At 39.2% G+C, this 17,000-nt stretch overlaps 1 protein-coding gene across 2 annotated transcripts; it reads left to right on the top strand.

Annotated features, from left to right (window-relative positions):
* The first annotated feature begins 801 nt into the window (after positions 1-801).
* On the top strand, positions 802-16,019 carry capn3a (calpain 3a, (p94)). Of its 2 annotated transcripts, XM_053335391.1 has the most exons (20): positions 802-1,053; positions 1,585-1,654; positions 2,623-2,741; positions 2,967-3,100; positions 3,755-3,923; positions 4,251-4,334; positions 4,473-4,567; positions 5,497-5,574; positions 5,851-6,011; positions 6,138-6,319; positions 6,879-7,087; positions 9,518-9,554; positions 10,401-10,478; positions 10,627-10,684; positions 10,802-10,866; positions 12,203-12,271; positions 12,375-12,453; positions 13,337-13,453; positions 14,958-15,016; positions 15,801-16,019. In XM_053335391.1, exons 1-20 carry the CDS (start codon positions 802-804, stop codon positions 15,825-15,827), a joined length of 2,142 nt encoding a protein of 713 aa, XP_053191366.1. In that variant the 3' UTR covers positions 15,828-16,019. The 2 variants fall into 2 exon arrangements, with proteins under 2 accessions (XP_053191366.1, XP_053191365.1); XM_053335390.1 differs by lacking the exons at positions 802-1,053; positions 1,585-1,654; positions 2,623-2,741; ... (2 more) ...; positions 4,251-4,334; positions 4,473-4,567 and adding an exon at positions 4,702-4,775.
* Positions 16,020-17,000: the final 981 nt, after the last annotated feature.

Raw genomic sequence — 17,000 nt, 5'->3', positions numbered from 1 at the left:
AATATTCTGTTTCTTATCTTATCTTTTTCTAATTTCATTCCCAAAAGTGTAGGTGTAGTGATTTTCTGCCTTGAATGAAAGGAAAAAACATCTCTGAAGAAGCAAATCCAACCAAAAATGATTTTAGTGTCAACAGTTATCAGAGAGTCAAGATGATCCACTGCCATTATATATTATACTATACTACACATTGGCAGTGTTTTGGTGATCATCTGTGCTGTTTAACAATACCCAAAACATTAGATTGAAGTTGTGATTTTCTGATTCGTGCTAAAAATGGATGATACTCCTCTACATAGCGTTAGCCTGCTATAGTTATGCTGAGACTGCTCAATACTGAGCTCCATTGAGAATAGGTTTAAAGGGGTTGAATGCCTTCTGCTGAGGCAGGGCATCTACTGACCACTCTTTACATGCCCTCTGGCGCAGCCCACTGGCCTTTGTGTCACCCAACAATGATGGCACTGGAGCACCACAGCCAGGGAAAGATCATTGTTTGGTTCGGCCAATCGGAACGCAACAAATATACATCTGTGTGATGTGTGAATATCTGTGCATATGTGTGTGTGTGTGTGTGTGTGTGTATGGTAATGCAAGGTGAATGCATGTGGAGTGAATGTGTCTTTCACACCAAGCTTTTGCATCTGATCTGTGACGAAGGGGAGGGGGACGTCACCCAAAGAAAGAGCCAATCAGACATTAGCTGTTTGGATTTATGCCAGGGGCTTTAGGCTTGTAAGACTTTAGTACAAGTGGCAAAAGCCAGTTTTTTCAAAAAAAAAAAAAGCCAGCTGAGACGAGATGCCCTATACACCGTCTGGCTTTTTCTGCGACCGGTTGATCCGGGAACGAGAGAGGAGAGACGGGGAAGGGTCTCTGACCAAGCCCGTTCGTTTCAACGGCCAGGACTTTGGCACCCTGAGACAGGAGTCCCTTCAGAGGAAGAACCTGTTTGAGGATGAGAGCTTCCCAGCCACTGTGGAGTCTTTGGGCTTCAAGGAGCTCGGACACAAGTCCAACAAGGTCAAGAACATCGTCTGGAAGAGGCCCAAGGTATGAGCGTTTTATACCGGTTTGGCAGTTGGAAAGACACGTTGATCACAAAGTTAAATAAAGAGGGGATGGATCTCACATGTGGGAGGAGGGACGTAATTTCTCTCTTTTTTTTTTGGTATACAGCAACATCAAAACCTGTATGGAAATAACAGCATTTTTTCATCCTTATGAGGGATTATATTATGATGAAAACTAACTGCTGCTATGGGATTTTACCTGGAGATGCAGATGGTCAACAGAGGCACCTCTGGGATTAAAATACTCGCCGTCAGTCCTACGTGGACAGATTGGAGTCAGATTAAAGGCTCTTATTATAATTCATGTTTATGGTTTACCTATTTAGAAACAACTAATTGGTATTTACCACAGATGGAGTCATGTTTGTTTGTATAACCAAAATCACAAGTTTATCTCAGAGGGCTTCATGATCATACGACACGCAGCAATCCTCATGATTAACTAAACTAAATACAAAGCAGATATGAGATTAATCCTTTAACTCCTCTTTGTGTTTATTATTGTCTGCAGGAAATCTGTGAGAACCCTCAGTTCATTGTTGGAGGAGCCAGTAGGACAGACATCTGCCAGGGAGATCTTGGTAAATTATGCCTCTTTTAACATTTTTTTTGGGTCTGGGAGTTAGAAGTTTCATAGTGAGGCAAAGGATTCAGGATGAACTCGAAGGTTTTTATTTTAGTTGATCTTGGAGAGTTAAAAATAATAGAACAAGACCTCCTGTGGTGCCAAAAAATAGGAAGAAATATACCTATAGAAGCTTAAAATGCTAGCATCATTTGCCATTTGTTGTTTTTAGTGATGCATGAGATTATTTTGAGAGGCAGAAGTATATGGCAGATTGGAGGAAACTATATTTTTATGTATGTATATTACACTCTGGGTGTATTTAACATTCAGCCGCAGTCTGTATTCAAGCAACTGGGGGATAACAGGATAGCAGATATCCCAGCAAACCCCTGCACACGGCCTCTCTGCCTGCAGCGGCCTCCCCATATTGTGCTTACTCTATGGAAGGGAATCCAACCAGCAGCACTTCTCATTGTTGTCCAGTTCAGACTGAAAATAAAAGAGACCAATAACACAAAGGTCCTGGCAAACACTGTTATACATTGCTCGTTGAAAAAATTACATTGTTCTCAGCCCAGCAGATAACACCCTGTCACACACCTGGACAATCAGAGAAAACACAAACGTCAGCACTCAGCGGCGATCTTGTCCTCCCGAAAAACAAAATATGTCCATCAGAGAAGTTGCTGCTTGTCTTTGTTTTAATGAAATCACAGTTGTCAAGGTACAACTTCTTTATCTAGGTATTTATAGTTATAGTTGAGTGAAGGACAGGTGATACATTTCCAGATACATCAATACAGTAGAAACCGGAAATAGGCAGAATTTTCTTCTTTGAACTCCATTAAAGACTTTTTAAATCATTTATCAGATGAAATCACTCGTGTTTATAGGTCACTGCATTTATGTATAATCTGTGACTGTCAAAAAGATAAACATCTAATTGAGGTGAATTGAGTAAAAGGGTTTTTCTGTATTTAGGTGACTGCTGGTTGCTGGCTGCCATCGCCTGTCTCACCCTGAATGAGAAGCTTCTCTACAGAGTTGTTCCCCAGGAGCAAAGCTTCTCAGAAGGCTATGCCGGCATTTTCCACTTCCAGGTCAGACATCAAATTTTCATGTATTTCCATAAAGTCTTCATGTTTACGTTCAATCTTTCCTTCACATTTCATCCCAAAATTAAAAAATCATCTGTGGAAAATAACATTCACTAATTGAGTTATAACATTTTTACCTGAGGAATAATCCTGATCAAATATTTAATTAAAGTTAAAAGCTTCTCTTCCTTGATCCTTATAACGATTTCTCCTCCTTGTGTCCTCCAGTTCTGGCGCTATGGCGACTGGGTCGATGTCATCATTGACGACCGCATCCCGACCTTCAACAACCAGCTGGTCTTCACCAAGTCTGCCGAGAGGAACGAGTTCTGGAGCGCCCTGCTGGAGAAGGCCTACGCCAAGTGAGTCCTGAGCACATTTGATTTATATTGCTTGATGTACTGTTGTTGTGTTATATGTGCCTTGTAAGGTGTCCTTGAGTGCTTTGAAAGGCACTCAATGACAATGTTTTAAATAAAATGCATTATCATTATTATTATTATTATTATTATAGAGAGGAGAATACAAGAGGTTTTATACTGATTTAGATTTATACTTCAGCTGCATATGAAGGACAGATCGAACCTTTCTTTCAAACATTTACTGCAATGACAACAATTGAGTTCTGCACCTTTTTATTTTTCTGTATTGATTTCTAAATTAATGACATTATCAGTTTCAGATGCATTAATTAGATTTTTAAACATTTCCTCTACAGTTTTAGAAATGATTTTTTACTTGATTCCTGCAGATATTTTGGCTTGCTCTGACTTACAAAAAGAAAATACATCCTTTTTCACATTATAATGCACTTTTATTAAGATTGGGACTATCTAAATTAATTTTATTGGATGAAATATGTCAAAATTATGTTAATTGTGTAACGTGAGCTTGTTGGTTTTTTGCACCACATGTTTAATGTATATTATGTTTTGTGTTCAAGTCTATGTTCTGTGTGTCTGGCCTGTGGAGACAATAAAGTTGAAGTTGAAATGCTCTCCCCTTTTTGTGTCCAGGCTTCACGGCTCCTACGAGGCCCTGAAGGGTGGAAACACCACCGAGGCCATGGAAGATTTCACCGGTGGAGTCACTGAGTTCTACGAGATGAAGGAGGCTCCCAAAGAGCTTTACAAGATCATGAAGAAAGCTCTGGAGAGAGGCTCCCTCATGGGCTGCTCCATTGATGTGAGTCAGACATGATATACAGGTTGATGGGTTGAATGCTGAAAGTCTGTTTCATCTATGGCTGAACTAACAGTAAGGTCAGAAGTAGAGTGAGAGCTTCAGCCACTGGATGTCAGCAAAAACATTTTCTGATGGCGGCCATGTTGCTCATTCAGAAATATTCTTAAGCAAATCTAATGAGACTGATATTATTATCTGCATATCAGGTGTATTTGCTCATTAACACCTGTTCTATAAAATAAAATGCTGGATGTGTTTTTTCCCTCATTACATTTTTTCTCTTTTTTAGGTTAATAATGGTCCGTTATGTGTTTTGTTTATCTGCAGTCTCTGGTTCCAGCTCGCTTTGAGACTCGTACTGTGACAGGACTTGTGAAGGGTCACGCCTACTCTGTGACAGCAGTGGAGGAGGTAAAGCAAAACAAGATTACAGTATTGAGTGTTTTGTGATTGTTTCAACAGTCTGGAGTCACTAGTGCTGCATTAATGTGTCCAAAATAATATGAGACTATATGAGTATTTATGTGAGAATCTGAATTTTTCCTACAGTGTAAATCCTCTCAGCACAAGGAGACTAAAGTTCGTCTGGTGAGACTCAGGAACCCCTGGGGTCAGGTGGAGTGGAACGGACCCTGGAGCGACAAGTAAGGAGTTTTAAACCAACTTTACCCAAAAAGAGCTAGAGTTTGATGAAGTTGGTATTGTAGAGTCTCTGTAGTGCTTACTTTTTAACTTCATCACAACATTTGTGTTTTTCTTTACTTTTCAGTTAAATGCATTGGTGGAAGAAGTATTCAGATCTTCTACTTAAGTAAAAGTATCAGTACATCAATGTAAAGTACTCCATTACAAGTAAAAGTCCTCCTACTAAAGTAAAAGTACATAATTATTAGCAGGAAATGTAAAACATGTGGTAAAAGTAGTGGTTTGGTCCCTCTGACTGATATATTATTATATATATGACATTATTAATATGAAACATCAGTGTGTAAGCAGCATGTTACTGTTGTAGCTGTTGAAGGTGGAGCTAGTTTCAACTAGTAGTTTAGTCCAATGGTTCCCAACCTAGGGGTCAGGCCCCTCCAAGGGGTCAGCAGATAAATGTGAGGGGTGGTGCGATGATTAATGGGAGATGAAAGAAGTCTGAAATATTGGATCATTGAACATTTATTGAAATGAAACCATGTGAGAAGTTTAAAGGGAAAATCACTATTTGGTGGGGCTGTTAACAACTCATAGGCGTCTAAGATGTGACCCTGACTACACACTGCTTATTGTGAGACAACAAAAAACAAAAAGGCTGTAAAGCACTGGTTTCATCTTTAACAATGTGTTGTATTTTAAAAGCTTGTTATATTATCCATTGTGTCAAATCTTCATCTGAAAAGTATCTAAATCTGTCATATAAAAATGTAGCGGAGTGGAAGTATTAAGTAGCATCAAATGGAAATACTGAAGTCAAGTTAAAGTACCACAGAATTGTATTTAAGTACAGTAGTTAAATAAATGCGCTTAGTTATTTTCCACCGCTGGTTATTTGACATCTTTACAATTCTTCTCCACCTTTCCAAAGCTCTAAGGAGTGGGCTTCACTGTCCAAGACCGAGAAAGAGAAGCTGCAGCACCAGAGTGCTGAGGATGGAGAGTTCTGGTAAGGGTCATATTTATACTGTAATAATATAGCTGTAATATGTTGATCTCTATAGGAAAATGATTTGAATGGAAATGAATAGAAAACAGTAAGCTTCTTCAAATAAATCATGCAATAGACTTTAATTTAATTATTTTACAACAAGCACTGAATTTGATATAAAAACAATTTCAAGCTCCAACAGTTTGCATATCTTAACACCAGTGTGTGTGTTGCTGATATTAAGAGGACAGTAAGAGTTTAGCCAGGTATCCATCCTGTCTCTGTATTTTTCAGGATGTCTTTCGAGGACTTCAAGAAGAACTACACCAAGATCGAGATCTGTAACCTCACCCCCAACGCCCTGGAGGATGACAAGATCCACAAGTGGACTGTTTCTGTGAACGAGGGCCGCTGGGTGAGAGGCTGCTCTGCTGGAGGCTGCAGGAACTACCCAGGTATATTCACATAAAGATTAACACAGCAATACATATTTGTAACTCCAAAATAAGAGCGCTGTGTTAACTTTAATTATATATAATATCTATTCTGATGGCCGAATACCTTCTAAATGTGTTTTGCAGACACTTTCTGGACCAACCCTCAGTACCGCCTGCGTCTGCTGGAGGAGGACGATGACCCCGAGGACAATGAGGTGGGCTGCACCTTCGTGGTGGCGCTGATGCAGAAGAACAGGCGGAAAGAGCGTAAGATGGGAGCCAACCTCTTCACCATCGGATTTGCCATTTATGAGGTGATCGCTTTGGTTTTTATTCACCGCTCAGAGATTATGGAGGAGCTTTTTCACTGAAGTCTCAATGTAGTTTAAACTTGATTATGACATACAGTAAATTTAGTGTTTTTTTAATCATATCAGTTTGTTTCCTTTTATATTAAAATGTCAGAAAACTTAAAAACATTTAATATTTTTCTATCTGGTAAATCCCACAATTCTCCTTACACCAAACTAGGATTTAATTAAAGAGGTTTTAAGAAAAAGGAGTGTTTTTGAAATTGCTGTTTGATCTCCTCACTTGTTCTTATATATTATAAGAAAATGCAAACACTAATATCTACTTTGTCTGTCCACAGGTGCCAAAGGAGGTAAGGCCAGAGTAAAAGAAACTCCCAAAGTAGAGCTCCAGTTTGCAAGTTAATTGCACTCAACGTCGTTTGTTTTCCAAGTTTTATTATGAACGTTTTATTGAGTTCTTCTCTTTCCTATGTCTCTAGTTATGTGTGTCTAACTGTCTGTGACTTATAAGACTGTTCCCCTCCTATATTTCTAACACAAAGCAACTTCTCCTCCCTCCCGTCTTTCCCAGATGCACGGAAACAAGCAGCACATGCAGAAGGACTTCTTCCTGTTCAACTCCTCCAAGGCTCGCTGCAAGTCTTACATCAACCTGCGCGAGGTGACCCAGCGTTTCTGCCTGAGCCCCGGAGAGTACGTCATCGTTCCCTCCACGTACGAGCCCCACCAGGAGGGAGAGTTCATCCTGCGAGTCTTCTCTGAAAAGAGGAACACCTCAGAGTGAGTGGGTGAGGGGGGTCAGGGTGGCATGGAGGGGGCGAGCTGGGCTGCACCAGGAGGGAATGGGTACTGTAGTTTCCCCCTGTTAGAATAATCCAGTTAGAGATGTTTGTTACTGTTAAATTCAGTTGATGTTGATCCTGTTTCTTAGTAGGGCCGGGTATTGAAGAACAACACAAATCAATACCATTAGAGCAGGGGTGTCAAACATGCGGCACGTGGGCCAGAACCGGCCCGCCGAGGGCAGCAATCCGGCCCACTTTCCTTCTTGTGTTCTTTTCCTTCCTTACATCTGTCCTTCTTACCTTCCTTTTTTCCTTCCTTCCTTCCTTCCTTCCTTCCATCTGTCCTTCCTACCTTCCTTTTTTCCTTTCTTCCTTCTGTCCTTCCTTCCATCTGCCCTCCCTTCTTTCCTTCCTACCTTCCTTTTTTCCTTCCTTCCATCTGTCCTTCCTTCCTTCCTTCCTTTTTTCCTTCCTTCCATCTGTCCTTCCTTCCTTCCATCTGTCCTTCCTCCTTTCCTTCCTTCCTTCCTTCCTTCTGTCTTTCCTACCTTTCTTCCCTCCTTCCTTTTGCCTGTCTTTCCTTCCTTCCTTTCCTTCCTTCTGTCCTTCCTTCCATCTGCCCTCCCTTCTTTCCTTCCTACCTTCCTTTTTTCCTTCCTTCCATCTGTCCTTCCTTCCTACCTTCCTTTTTTCCTTCCTTCCATCTGTCCTTCCTTCCTTCCATCTGTCCTTCCTCCCTTCTTTCCTTCCTTCTTTCCTTCCTTCATTCCTTCCTTCTGTCTTTCCTACCTTTCCTCCCTCCTTCCTTTTGCCTGTCTTTCCTTCCTTCCTTTCCTTCCTTCCTTCCTTCCTTCCTTCCTTCCTTTTTTCCTTCCTTCCATCTGTCCTTCCTTCCTTCCATCTGTCCTTCCTCCCTTCTTTCCTTCCTTCCTTCCTTCCTTCCTTCCTTCCTTCCTTCCTTCCTTCTGTCTTTCCTTCCTTCCTTTCCTTCCTTCCTTTTGCCTGTCTTTCCTTCCTTCCTTCCCTCCTTCCTTTTGCCTGTCTTTCCTCCCTTCCTTTCCTTCCTTCCTTCCTTCCTTCCTTCCTTCCTTCCTTCCTTCCTTCCTTCCTTCTTGTTAATGATCCGGCCTACATCAGATCAAATTGGGCTGTATGTGGCCCTTTAATGAAAATGAGTTTGACACCGCTGCATTAGAGGATATTGAGAAGTATTTTTAAAAATCCTAAAAATTTTAGCTGTATCAATATCAAGAGATTAATGCATTTCTCTTAATAAATAAATGAAACGTGGCCTGATTCTGTCTTCAGAATCAAGTTGCAAATGATATTTTAGTTAGTTAAAACTTCTAGTCAAGGTTCAGTATTTTACAGCTGTACTCCAAAAGTAACATTTTAGAACCCCGACAAAATCCTAAAATATAAAAACCTGCATAAAACTATCATAGGTCAATTTCCAGCAATACCCAGCCCTACTTGTTGACATGTAAGTTAACAGCCAAGGGTTTATTTAAGCTATAAAATATCAAGTTTAATGGTGTATTATACAGTACATATTTACAGTGCAGGTTTGTGTGTTTGTGATTGGGGTGGGATTTGTCGGGTGGGGGTTTGGTGGGTGGAACAAAAACCACCAAGAACAAACAATTTTAACGGCGATTTGATTTGTAGAGTTCGAAGAAATCGGCCCGAGTTCGAAGCTGTTATGGAATCTTTTTTAGGACAAGCGACTTTGGGCATGCAATGGTAAACTTTCAAAAAAAAAGTGAATTCAATACTGCAAACTCCGGCCCCAACAAACATCCAACTGCTGCCCTGGAGGACCAGGACCAGCATGCAGAGCCGGCCTGACCTCTGGTGGACCAGGACCTGGCTGTGAATCAGGCTGTGATGGATGTGCCCAACAAACAGCTCCCTGTGACGGGCTATCAATTACTAAACATGGCTTTCGATCTCATAAGGGTCTTTTTCTTTTGTTGCAAGAAATATTAGGTTTAATTAGATTTAAAATACTTAAAACATGCAGAGGAAACTTCTCCCATCTGATTCTGTAGGTTAGAAACAAATAAGAATGTGTTATTGCATTAGTATTTTGACTATAGGCTGACTTTGAACCTTATAAAAAATCAAGGAGACGACACTTTTAACAACCAAGATTGCCCAAAATAAGAATCAGGTGTGCATCAGGTGGTACTAAACTAACACCTTTTATCCACAGCTTCTTTATATCTTTGTGGAGTTATTCTGATATTCAATGTAAAGTGAGTATGGGACTTTAAAGCCTTCAGAAATGATGTGATGAAGCCACAATAGTGTATAATATCTACTGAGAATAAGAACATGACTGGCTGTAGTGAACAGATGTGTTATGGTCCAGATGAGATGTTGTTGTCACCATGGTCACTGATGTTTATTCGTCTTCATCCAGGGAGATAGAGAACAGGATCGAGGCCGATCATCCAGTGGTGAGTCTCCTTCCTTTCCTTTCCTTTCCTTTCCTTTCCTTTCCTTTCCTTTCCTTTCCTTTCCTTTTCTTTTCTTTTCTTTTCTTTTCTTTTCTTTTCTTTTCTTTTCTTTTCTTTTCTTTTCTTTTCTTTTCTTTTCTTTTCTTTTCCTTTCCTTTCCTTTCCTTTCCTTTCCTTTCCTTTTCTTTCCTTTCCTTTCCTTTCCTTTCCTTTCCTTTCCTTTCCTTTCCTTTCCTTTCCTTTCCTTTCCTTTCCTTTCCTTTCCTTTCCTTTCCTTTCCTTTCCTTTCCTCTCCTCTCCTCTCCTCTCCTCTCCTCTCCTCTCCTCTCCTCTCCTCTCCTCTCCTCTCCTCTCCTCTCCTCTCCTCTCCTTTCCTCTCCTCTCCTCTCCTCTCCTCTCTTCTCCTCTCCTCTCCTTTCCTCTCCTTTCCTTTCCTTTCCTTTCCAGAGTTACGATGTTAAGGCTGTCTGAATGTGTCTCTGAGAGAAGATTCCTATTATTTGAGTTATTTTATTATCTTTAAAAGAACTAATTCATCTTTAGTTTTTCATTTTGCATGCAGCTCCGTGTGTGCATGTACTGTAATCTCAAAGTTATTCCTCTATAAAAGCAACAAAAAAAGAGTCAAGTTAAAACATTACATTAAAACATCAAAGCTATTCATTTAATATACTCACCAAGCATCATTATTTTTAATTCTGAATAATATAAAATTCCTAATTTATGCAGTTTTGTATGCATTTGACAGTTTTTCACAAATTTGATCCTCTCATTTTTCCTTTTCACACTTTCTTCTCCCTTTTGTCTCTTTATCTCCTCCTACTTTGTCGCTCCACGTCGCTTCAGCCGGCGCCGGCCTCGGCAGGAGAAGAGAGCGAAGAGGACCAGCAGTTTAGGACCATTTTTCAGGAGATAGCCGGCGAAGTGAGTACAAACAGATTTATGATTTTTTACAATTTAATCCTGCAATATATTCTTCCTTCTAATTGTTCAACCACTAATCCTTCACTGTGCTGATGGGTAATACTGGTGTTAACGTATCTAATTCAGAGTTTTATCATTACCCTTGCAGGACATGGAAATCACAGCCAACGAACTGAAAAACGTTCTGAATAGAGTGATTACTAAACGTGAGTCTGGACTAATAAACTGACCTGAGGTTTAGACTGAGTCACTGCCCTTCAGTTGTCTGTTTATTGTCCTCTAAATCTCTTACAGCTCTCTCTCTGTGCTTTTGTTCCCTTCAGATAAGGACCTGAACACAGAGGGCTTCAGCCTGGAGAGCTGCAGGAGCATGATTGCTCTGATGGACGTATCCTTTGTATCGAGTGCATCGGGCTGGCTGTGTTGTCTTTAGGAGGCACAACCTGCCGAGACCCATGGCAGGGTCTGTGATGGAAGCTCACATAGTTTAGGCCTCGTTTCAAACCACAAACACAGTGACTAATCCCTGTAAAGCATGTCAAAATTTATTTTTCAGTATCTAGTATGGTTTTTACCCTGTGGCCTTGAGGTCTTTCCCAAAATGTGTGTTTAGTCCAGACAAATAGGTGTTTTAGTCCCTCTAAGGCCATGATGAAACAATGGAGAACACAGATAATAATTAACTTACTATCATACTAATATTACACTCCCTATCTGTCTGCCTATATACGATAAAAGATAGTGATATAGTTCACAGACACACACAAAAATCGAACCGCCAACCTTCGGATTGGTCCTCTACCAATCCAAAGGTATGATTCCCGTCTCCTCCAGTCCAACATGCATGTTGATGTGTCTTTGGGTAAGATACTTAACCCCAAATTCCTCCTGATGGCTGTGCTATGGTGTATGAATGTGTGAGTGAATGTTCCTGCTTGGTAGCCCCTGTTATTACTGTATGAATGGGTGAATGTGACATGTTTAAGTACAGTCCATTTACCATTACAAAGCATAACTCGACTTCTACTGCTCAGATGTGACACTGAAAGTCCCCCTCCGCTTAAAAAATGTGTTTTTATTCTTGTTCCTTCAGTTGGATGTTTGAGCTTCACTGTGCAGAGTGATGTGTGTGCAGAGTTTGACAAAAGACAGCTGTTTTCAAAATAACACTTAAATGTCAACTTGTGTACCCTACAAGCGTGATTTGTGACATCACAAGTAATCATTTTTCAGTAAAGTAGGAGACATCTTAACACTGAATTTTCAACAAGAGAGAAAGATTAAATATAATTTTTAGAGCTGCAGCTAAAGATTATTTTATTTATCGATTAATATGTTGATTGTTTTCTTGATCAATCGATTAGTCGTTGGATCTAAGATGCAATCTCTTTTCTCCTGACCAACAGTCCACAACCCAAAGATCTCACGTTTACTGTCAGAAGACCAAAGAAACCAGAAAATACTCACATTATAGAAGCTGCAACCAGAGAATTATAGCATCTCTCCTTAAAATGTGACTCAACATGATTGATTGATGACTGTTGCAGCTTCATTTTAAGGACTTTGTGCAAAAACCATATTAGACACAAATTATAATACCAAGTAGAGTATTTTTAATATATCTTTAAACATGTCTGGAGGGAAATAATGTAATGTTTCGATCTAATAGAGCAGTACTGCAAAAAAACAAAAAGTGGGTTCTGGTCTTAACTGCTTGTGTTTAGATGGATGGGACCGGTAGACTCAACCTTCAGGAGTTCAGACATCTGTGGAATAAGATCAAGCAGTGGCAGGTGGGTTTGCAGGTTCTTCTTCTTTCTCATTATGTGTTTTTTTATGATAGCAGCATCCAAGAAACTCATCATGGTTGTCTATGCGTTAAAATCTGTCTTCCAGGGAATCTTTAAGCACTATAACGCAGACCAGTCTGGTAGTATCAACAGCTACGAGATGAGGAACGCTGTCAACGATGCAGGTAATAACACCTACAGAAGAGTTAGAAAGTCTTAAAGGGTCAGTTCAACTAAATAACAAAACACTAAATCACCCCCTGTTTATTTTATAGGGCATTACATTTACCCTCTACCAGTTTATTTGAGTGTGTAAATATATCATATGAAATGAAAAAAGTAGTGTCAATGCTTGTACACTACTTTCTGCTAACAATCCAAATTGCACGATTCAAAGCTTCACATTTTAAAGATGTGAAAACAACCATCATGCCTCTCTACAGCTGATGGTGATGAAACAAAATGATGATGATTAATTAGTGTATAAAATATTGATTTTCGTAGTAAATGAGTGAATAAGGGAGTGATCTTTGGACACAGCCCTCTTTTCTTTTTTTTCCACTTACACATATAGGTATTTATTTGTGCAAATATTTTGGATTTTGAGGGATCCGTCTTAAAGATTTCTCCTGCTGTCTAAAAATAATGGAGGAGAATTGAATTTTGCATATAAATTGCATTAATCTATCATCTATCTCCAAATTTTAGCAATATAAAACAAAAAATATTCAAACAATCAAACAGCTATATGTTTCTTTTGTTTTTTGTCATTTGGGTGAACTGATCCTTTAAGGTTGTATCACACATATATTACAAAACCTGAAAAAACAATACACAAAAAAACAGATCTGACTTGAAATATGATTTAAAGCTGCTAAAAATAACTGTTTAAAGAGTCTTGATAGCAGTTGGGGTTCATCAATCATGACTTTATGTTACTTCATGACCTGTAGAAAGGTTTTTATTTTTTTTATTTTTTCTTAATGTAATATCTTAAAACTTACAGCTTGAACTCATCCTTTAATTGTTCTTGTCACTGTACAGTCATGTGTCTTGTGTCCCGCTCAGGCTTCCGTCTCAACAACCAGCTGTACGACATCATCACCATGCGCTACGCCAACGAGAACATGAACATCGACTTCGACAGTTTCATCAGCTGTCTGGTTCGACTCGAAGCCATGTTCAGTAAGTCACACCATCACACTGAGTACAAGTGGAGCAAAAAATGACTTCTCCAACCAGTCATCAGTATTTCAGTTAACATACAAGACTGTTTAGGTCTAATGTAACACATTATTACATTTGAGAGCAGTAAAAACACCCTAAACTCTTTTTTTTTTAAGCCTGAAATGTTATGACTGTTCCTAAAGTGACGCAGAGTATATACCTTTTTAAATTTTTGTACAGCTGATACACATCATGCACATACTGTAGGAAGTGTTTCGAGCTCAATTTGACACATATTACATTACATTCACCAGGTGGACAGAAAGAGGTGATGACATGTCAGTGTAGAGTTCACAACTTGTTTCTGCTGCCCCCAAGTGGCCAAAAAACAACACAAACAGTTAATACAGGTTAAAAGGGAAAATAATCAAATCACAGAGAGGGATGCAGTGTCTTAAACTAAGTGAGACTCAGTTGATTCCGTGTATTTGTCCAGACTTTGGAGTTACATCCAAACAGTATTCTTTTAAGAAGTTAACCTTCACTTACTGGCAAGGGTGGATTTAGGAGTTGAGAAGATCTGGGGGTAAACCCACAGCACCCAGAGCCGGGAAAAATTTTTTTTACATGTGCAGAATTTAATTTTACTGCATTGAATGACTACTGCAAACATTAGGAGTAGTGATGTATTTCTGTCCTTATGAACTATTTTCCAAAAAGAATATACATAAAAATAAATAAATAACAATAAGGAATTAGATTAAAAGGAAAACAGTTAGCTCTGTAACACTGCCTCAACTTAAATGTCTTCATAAGTTTCACTCTTAACAACAATTATTATGAACTCACTCAGAATCAGTCAGCAGCTGGTTGAAGTCACTCTTGACTTTAACCAGATTTAAAAAATTTAAAAATAGATTCAGGGCTTTTGAGAAAACATTCAGGGCTGCAGCCCCAAAAGCCACCCCTTAGTGCCGTCCCTGCTTACTGGTCATATTCTCACCCATCACAGTATTTCCTCACATAATTAGTCTCTATACCAAACTTCTGCACCACAAATCATTCATAAAGACCTCATCAGTCACAGAGAAATATGATTTATCCTTAATGCTTTCAGGGAGCAAAGAGAGTTTATTCTTTATTTTTGTGATATAAAAACACTGTATTATTGTCCAGTGTTACATAAAACATGAGAACTAGAATTAAATGTGAAGAATGAATATTCCTGAAATAAGATATATTTCCTTTGGTTGTATATTCTGGGTCACATTAAGGGAAGATATCAAATTCCAGGCAAAAAGAAAATAATGTTTTTAAAGCTCTCAGATGTAAAAATTCAAGAGAAAGAACGTTGCTTCTCTGCCTCTGACATTTTTTGATTAGTTGTTATCTGCTCATACAAGGCCAACTAGTGAGAAACACAAGTCCACCTGTGTCACCCTCCACCGACTCTTTAAAAGGCGGATCTCACTTGAGTTGTATTGGATCATAGTTGCAGTGTTGCAATCTTTTTTCTGTGCAGGAGCGTTCCAGGCCTTCGATCAGGATGGAGATGGTACAATCAGACTCAGTGTCCTGGAGGTAAGTCGAGAGCTATGAACACACACCAGCTGTAACCTGAACTACCTCCACAGACACAGTTCAGCTAGTGGGACAGTTTAAAATATGCTCTAGGGGGAAATTACCCTGAGATAACTTCTATTTGATTTGGTCTTTATATATTAAAAAAACTGACTTGACTTTATACTGTAACATTTTAACATGCATACAAAACAAAGAACATAAATTTAAAAAATGTAATCATAATAAATAGGTGGTGTGAACAAATGACTCATGTTTAGAGTAAATGAGGGTAAAGAATATATATGATTATATAAATTCTAACTATTAATTAGTCTTAATTAGACAGTTTCAACAGATCAGAAGAGATGAACTCGATATAGTTTTTAACATCATTCATGGAAACAGAAAATTATGGTTTGCTTCAATTGCATTTTGATTTATTGGAGTAATAATATTTGGCAAGAAGCAAAAAAAGAGAGTCCTCTTTCCTAAAATCAGTTAATAGAAAAATAACATTTCCCTCACAGTTTTATCTCTTCAGGCCTCTAAAAATTATTTAAATAAATCAACCTGAGGAGAAAACTTTTACTTAAACATATATGTACCTCCCCATAATTAAAATACATTTTATAGTTGAAATGTTGCATCAAGGAAAACTTGCAAGCTTGCTTTTTCCTTTATTGCTGTTTTTTTTTTTTTTAAATCCTTTGCTCATTAAAACCCGAAATTCGCCCCTGAAGACATCATATATATTATATACATATATTGACCCTTTTCTTTCTTTCTTTCTCCTCGTCTGCAGTGGCTCCAGTTGACCATGTATGCCTAGAAAGGCCCATCTTCTCCCAGGTGAGCTCCACTCCACACGAGGACCAGACAAGCCAGCCTTTACCTCATTATTCAGTGTGCCCGACCGCCGTTAGCTCTCATCCACTTTACCTCCAGCCTTCCTTCCTTCCTTCCTTCCCTCCTTCCCTTCCTCCCCCTCCATCTGCTCTTCTCTGCTTCTCAACTTCTCTTTCATACTTCTACCTTTGTCCTCCTATTATCACTGAACATTTTCAGTCTCTCCTCTCAGTCATCAGCCTCATTTTCACTCCCCCCCCTTTTTTTTTTAAAGACACTCTTCCTGCAACAAGTGTACCGTACTTTTCTCAGGCATCAAACACACACAACCTCTTTTTTTCCCTGTTGCGATACCTCACAGAGCCTCACCCAGAAACCATATTTCTGTACTAGGTCACTGTTCATCTCTCCGACTTATCTTTGCTCCTTCAACCCCCTCCCCCCCAACCCCCCTCAACCCCCCTCTTCTGTTATCTTTTCCCCTCTTCTGTTATCAAACTGAGCGACGAGGGCATTTCTTCCTGTATCCATCCCAGTGAACTGGGCTCTCTGGTGGACAATGAATAAACTTGTGAATCACTCCTTCACCTGTTACCTTTCTCATAATGCAACCATATTTCTAAAGGATATCACTTCCTGCTGGAGTTCTTTATTTTTTATTTTTTTGGTGGGCCCCCCCTACTATCAGTCACATTTCACTCTACTAGTGACGAGGCAATCTTATGTGCTCCAGTCTCCATGGATAGCACTCCCTGCTGGACAAACTCAGGTTTCTTCTGTTCATCTCAGCTCCAGCCTCCCATCCAACCCCAGACAGAAAACCCCTGACTACTGTCCAGTCTGCCAGTGTTTCAAGCTCTGCATGTCGATGACGGAGGAGATTCGAGAATAAAAAAAACGGTGGAGCCGATGAAGATTTTTCTTGACACCAACGTTCGAGGTTAAAAAAAAAAACAAAACAAAACATGGATTTGAAAGAATATGGCTAATGGGTTGTACTTCAGCTTTTTTGTGATTTTTTTTTTCCTATTAAGGCTTTGGTCAAATGAGTGTACTGCATTTTTAACTATTTTAACCAAATAAATAAATAAATGTGTTAGTTATTGGTTTGAATGCGTTACCAGTAGTTTTGACTTTGAAATGTGTTTTATTTTGG

The sequence above is a fragment of the Scomber japonicus genome, chromosome 16, assembly GCF_027409825.1.
Source record: "Scomber japonicus isolate fScoJap1 chromosome 16, fScoJap1.pri, whole genome shotgun sequence".
Classification (NCBI taxonomy): Eukaryota; Metazoa; Chordata; class Actinopteri; order Scombriformes; family Scombridae; genus Scomber; species Scomber japonicus.
The sequence above is the reverse complement of the archived record's forward strand: the minus strand, read 5'-3'. Positions and strand labels throughout refer to the sequence as shown.

What these genes read in the sequence shown, in the direction of transcription:
- capn3a (XM_053335391.1), top strand. Translation starts at nt 802, where the DNA reads ATGCCCTATACACCGTCTGGCTTTTTCTGCGACCGGTTGATCCGGGAA. An exon ending in GAAAAGAGGAACACCTCAGA is followed by an intron (nt 7,088 to 9,517) that starts GTGAGTGGGTGA and finishes GTCTTCATCCAG; the next exon opens with GGAGATAGAGAACAGGATCG. An exon ending in GAATAGAGTGATTACTAAAC is followed by an intron (nt 10,685 to 10,801) that starts GTGAGTCTGGAC and finishes TGTTCCCTTCAG; the next exon opens with ATAAGGACCTGAACACAGAG.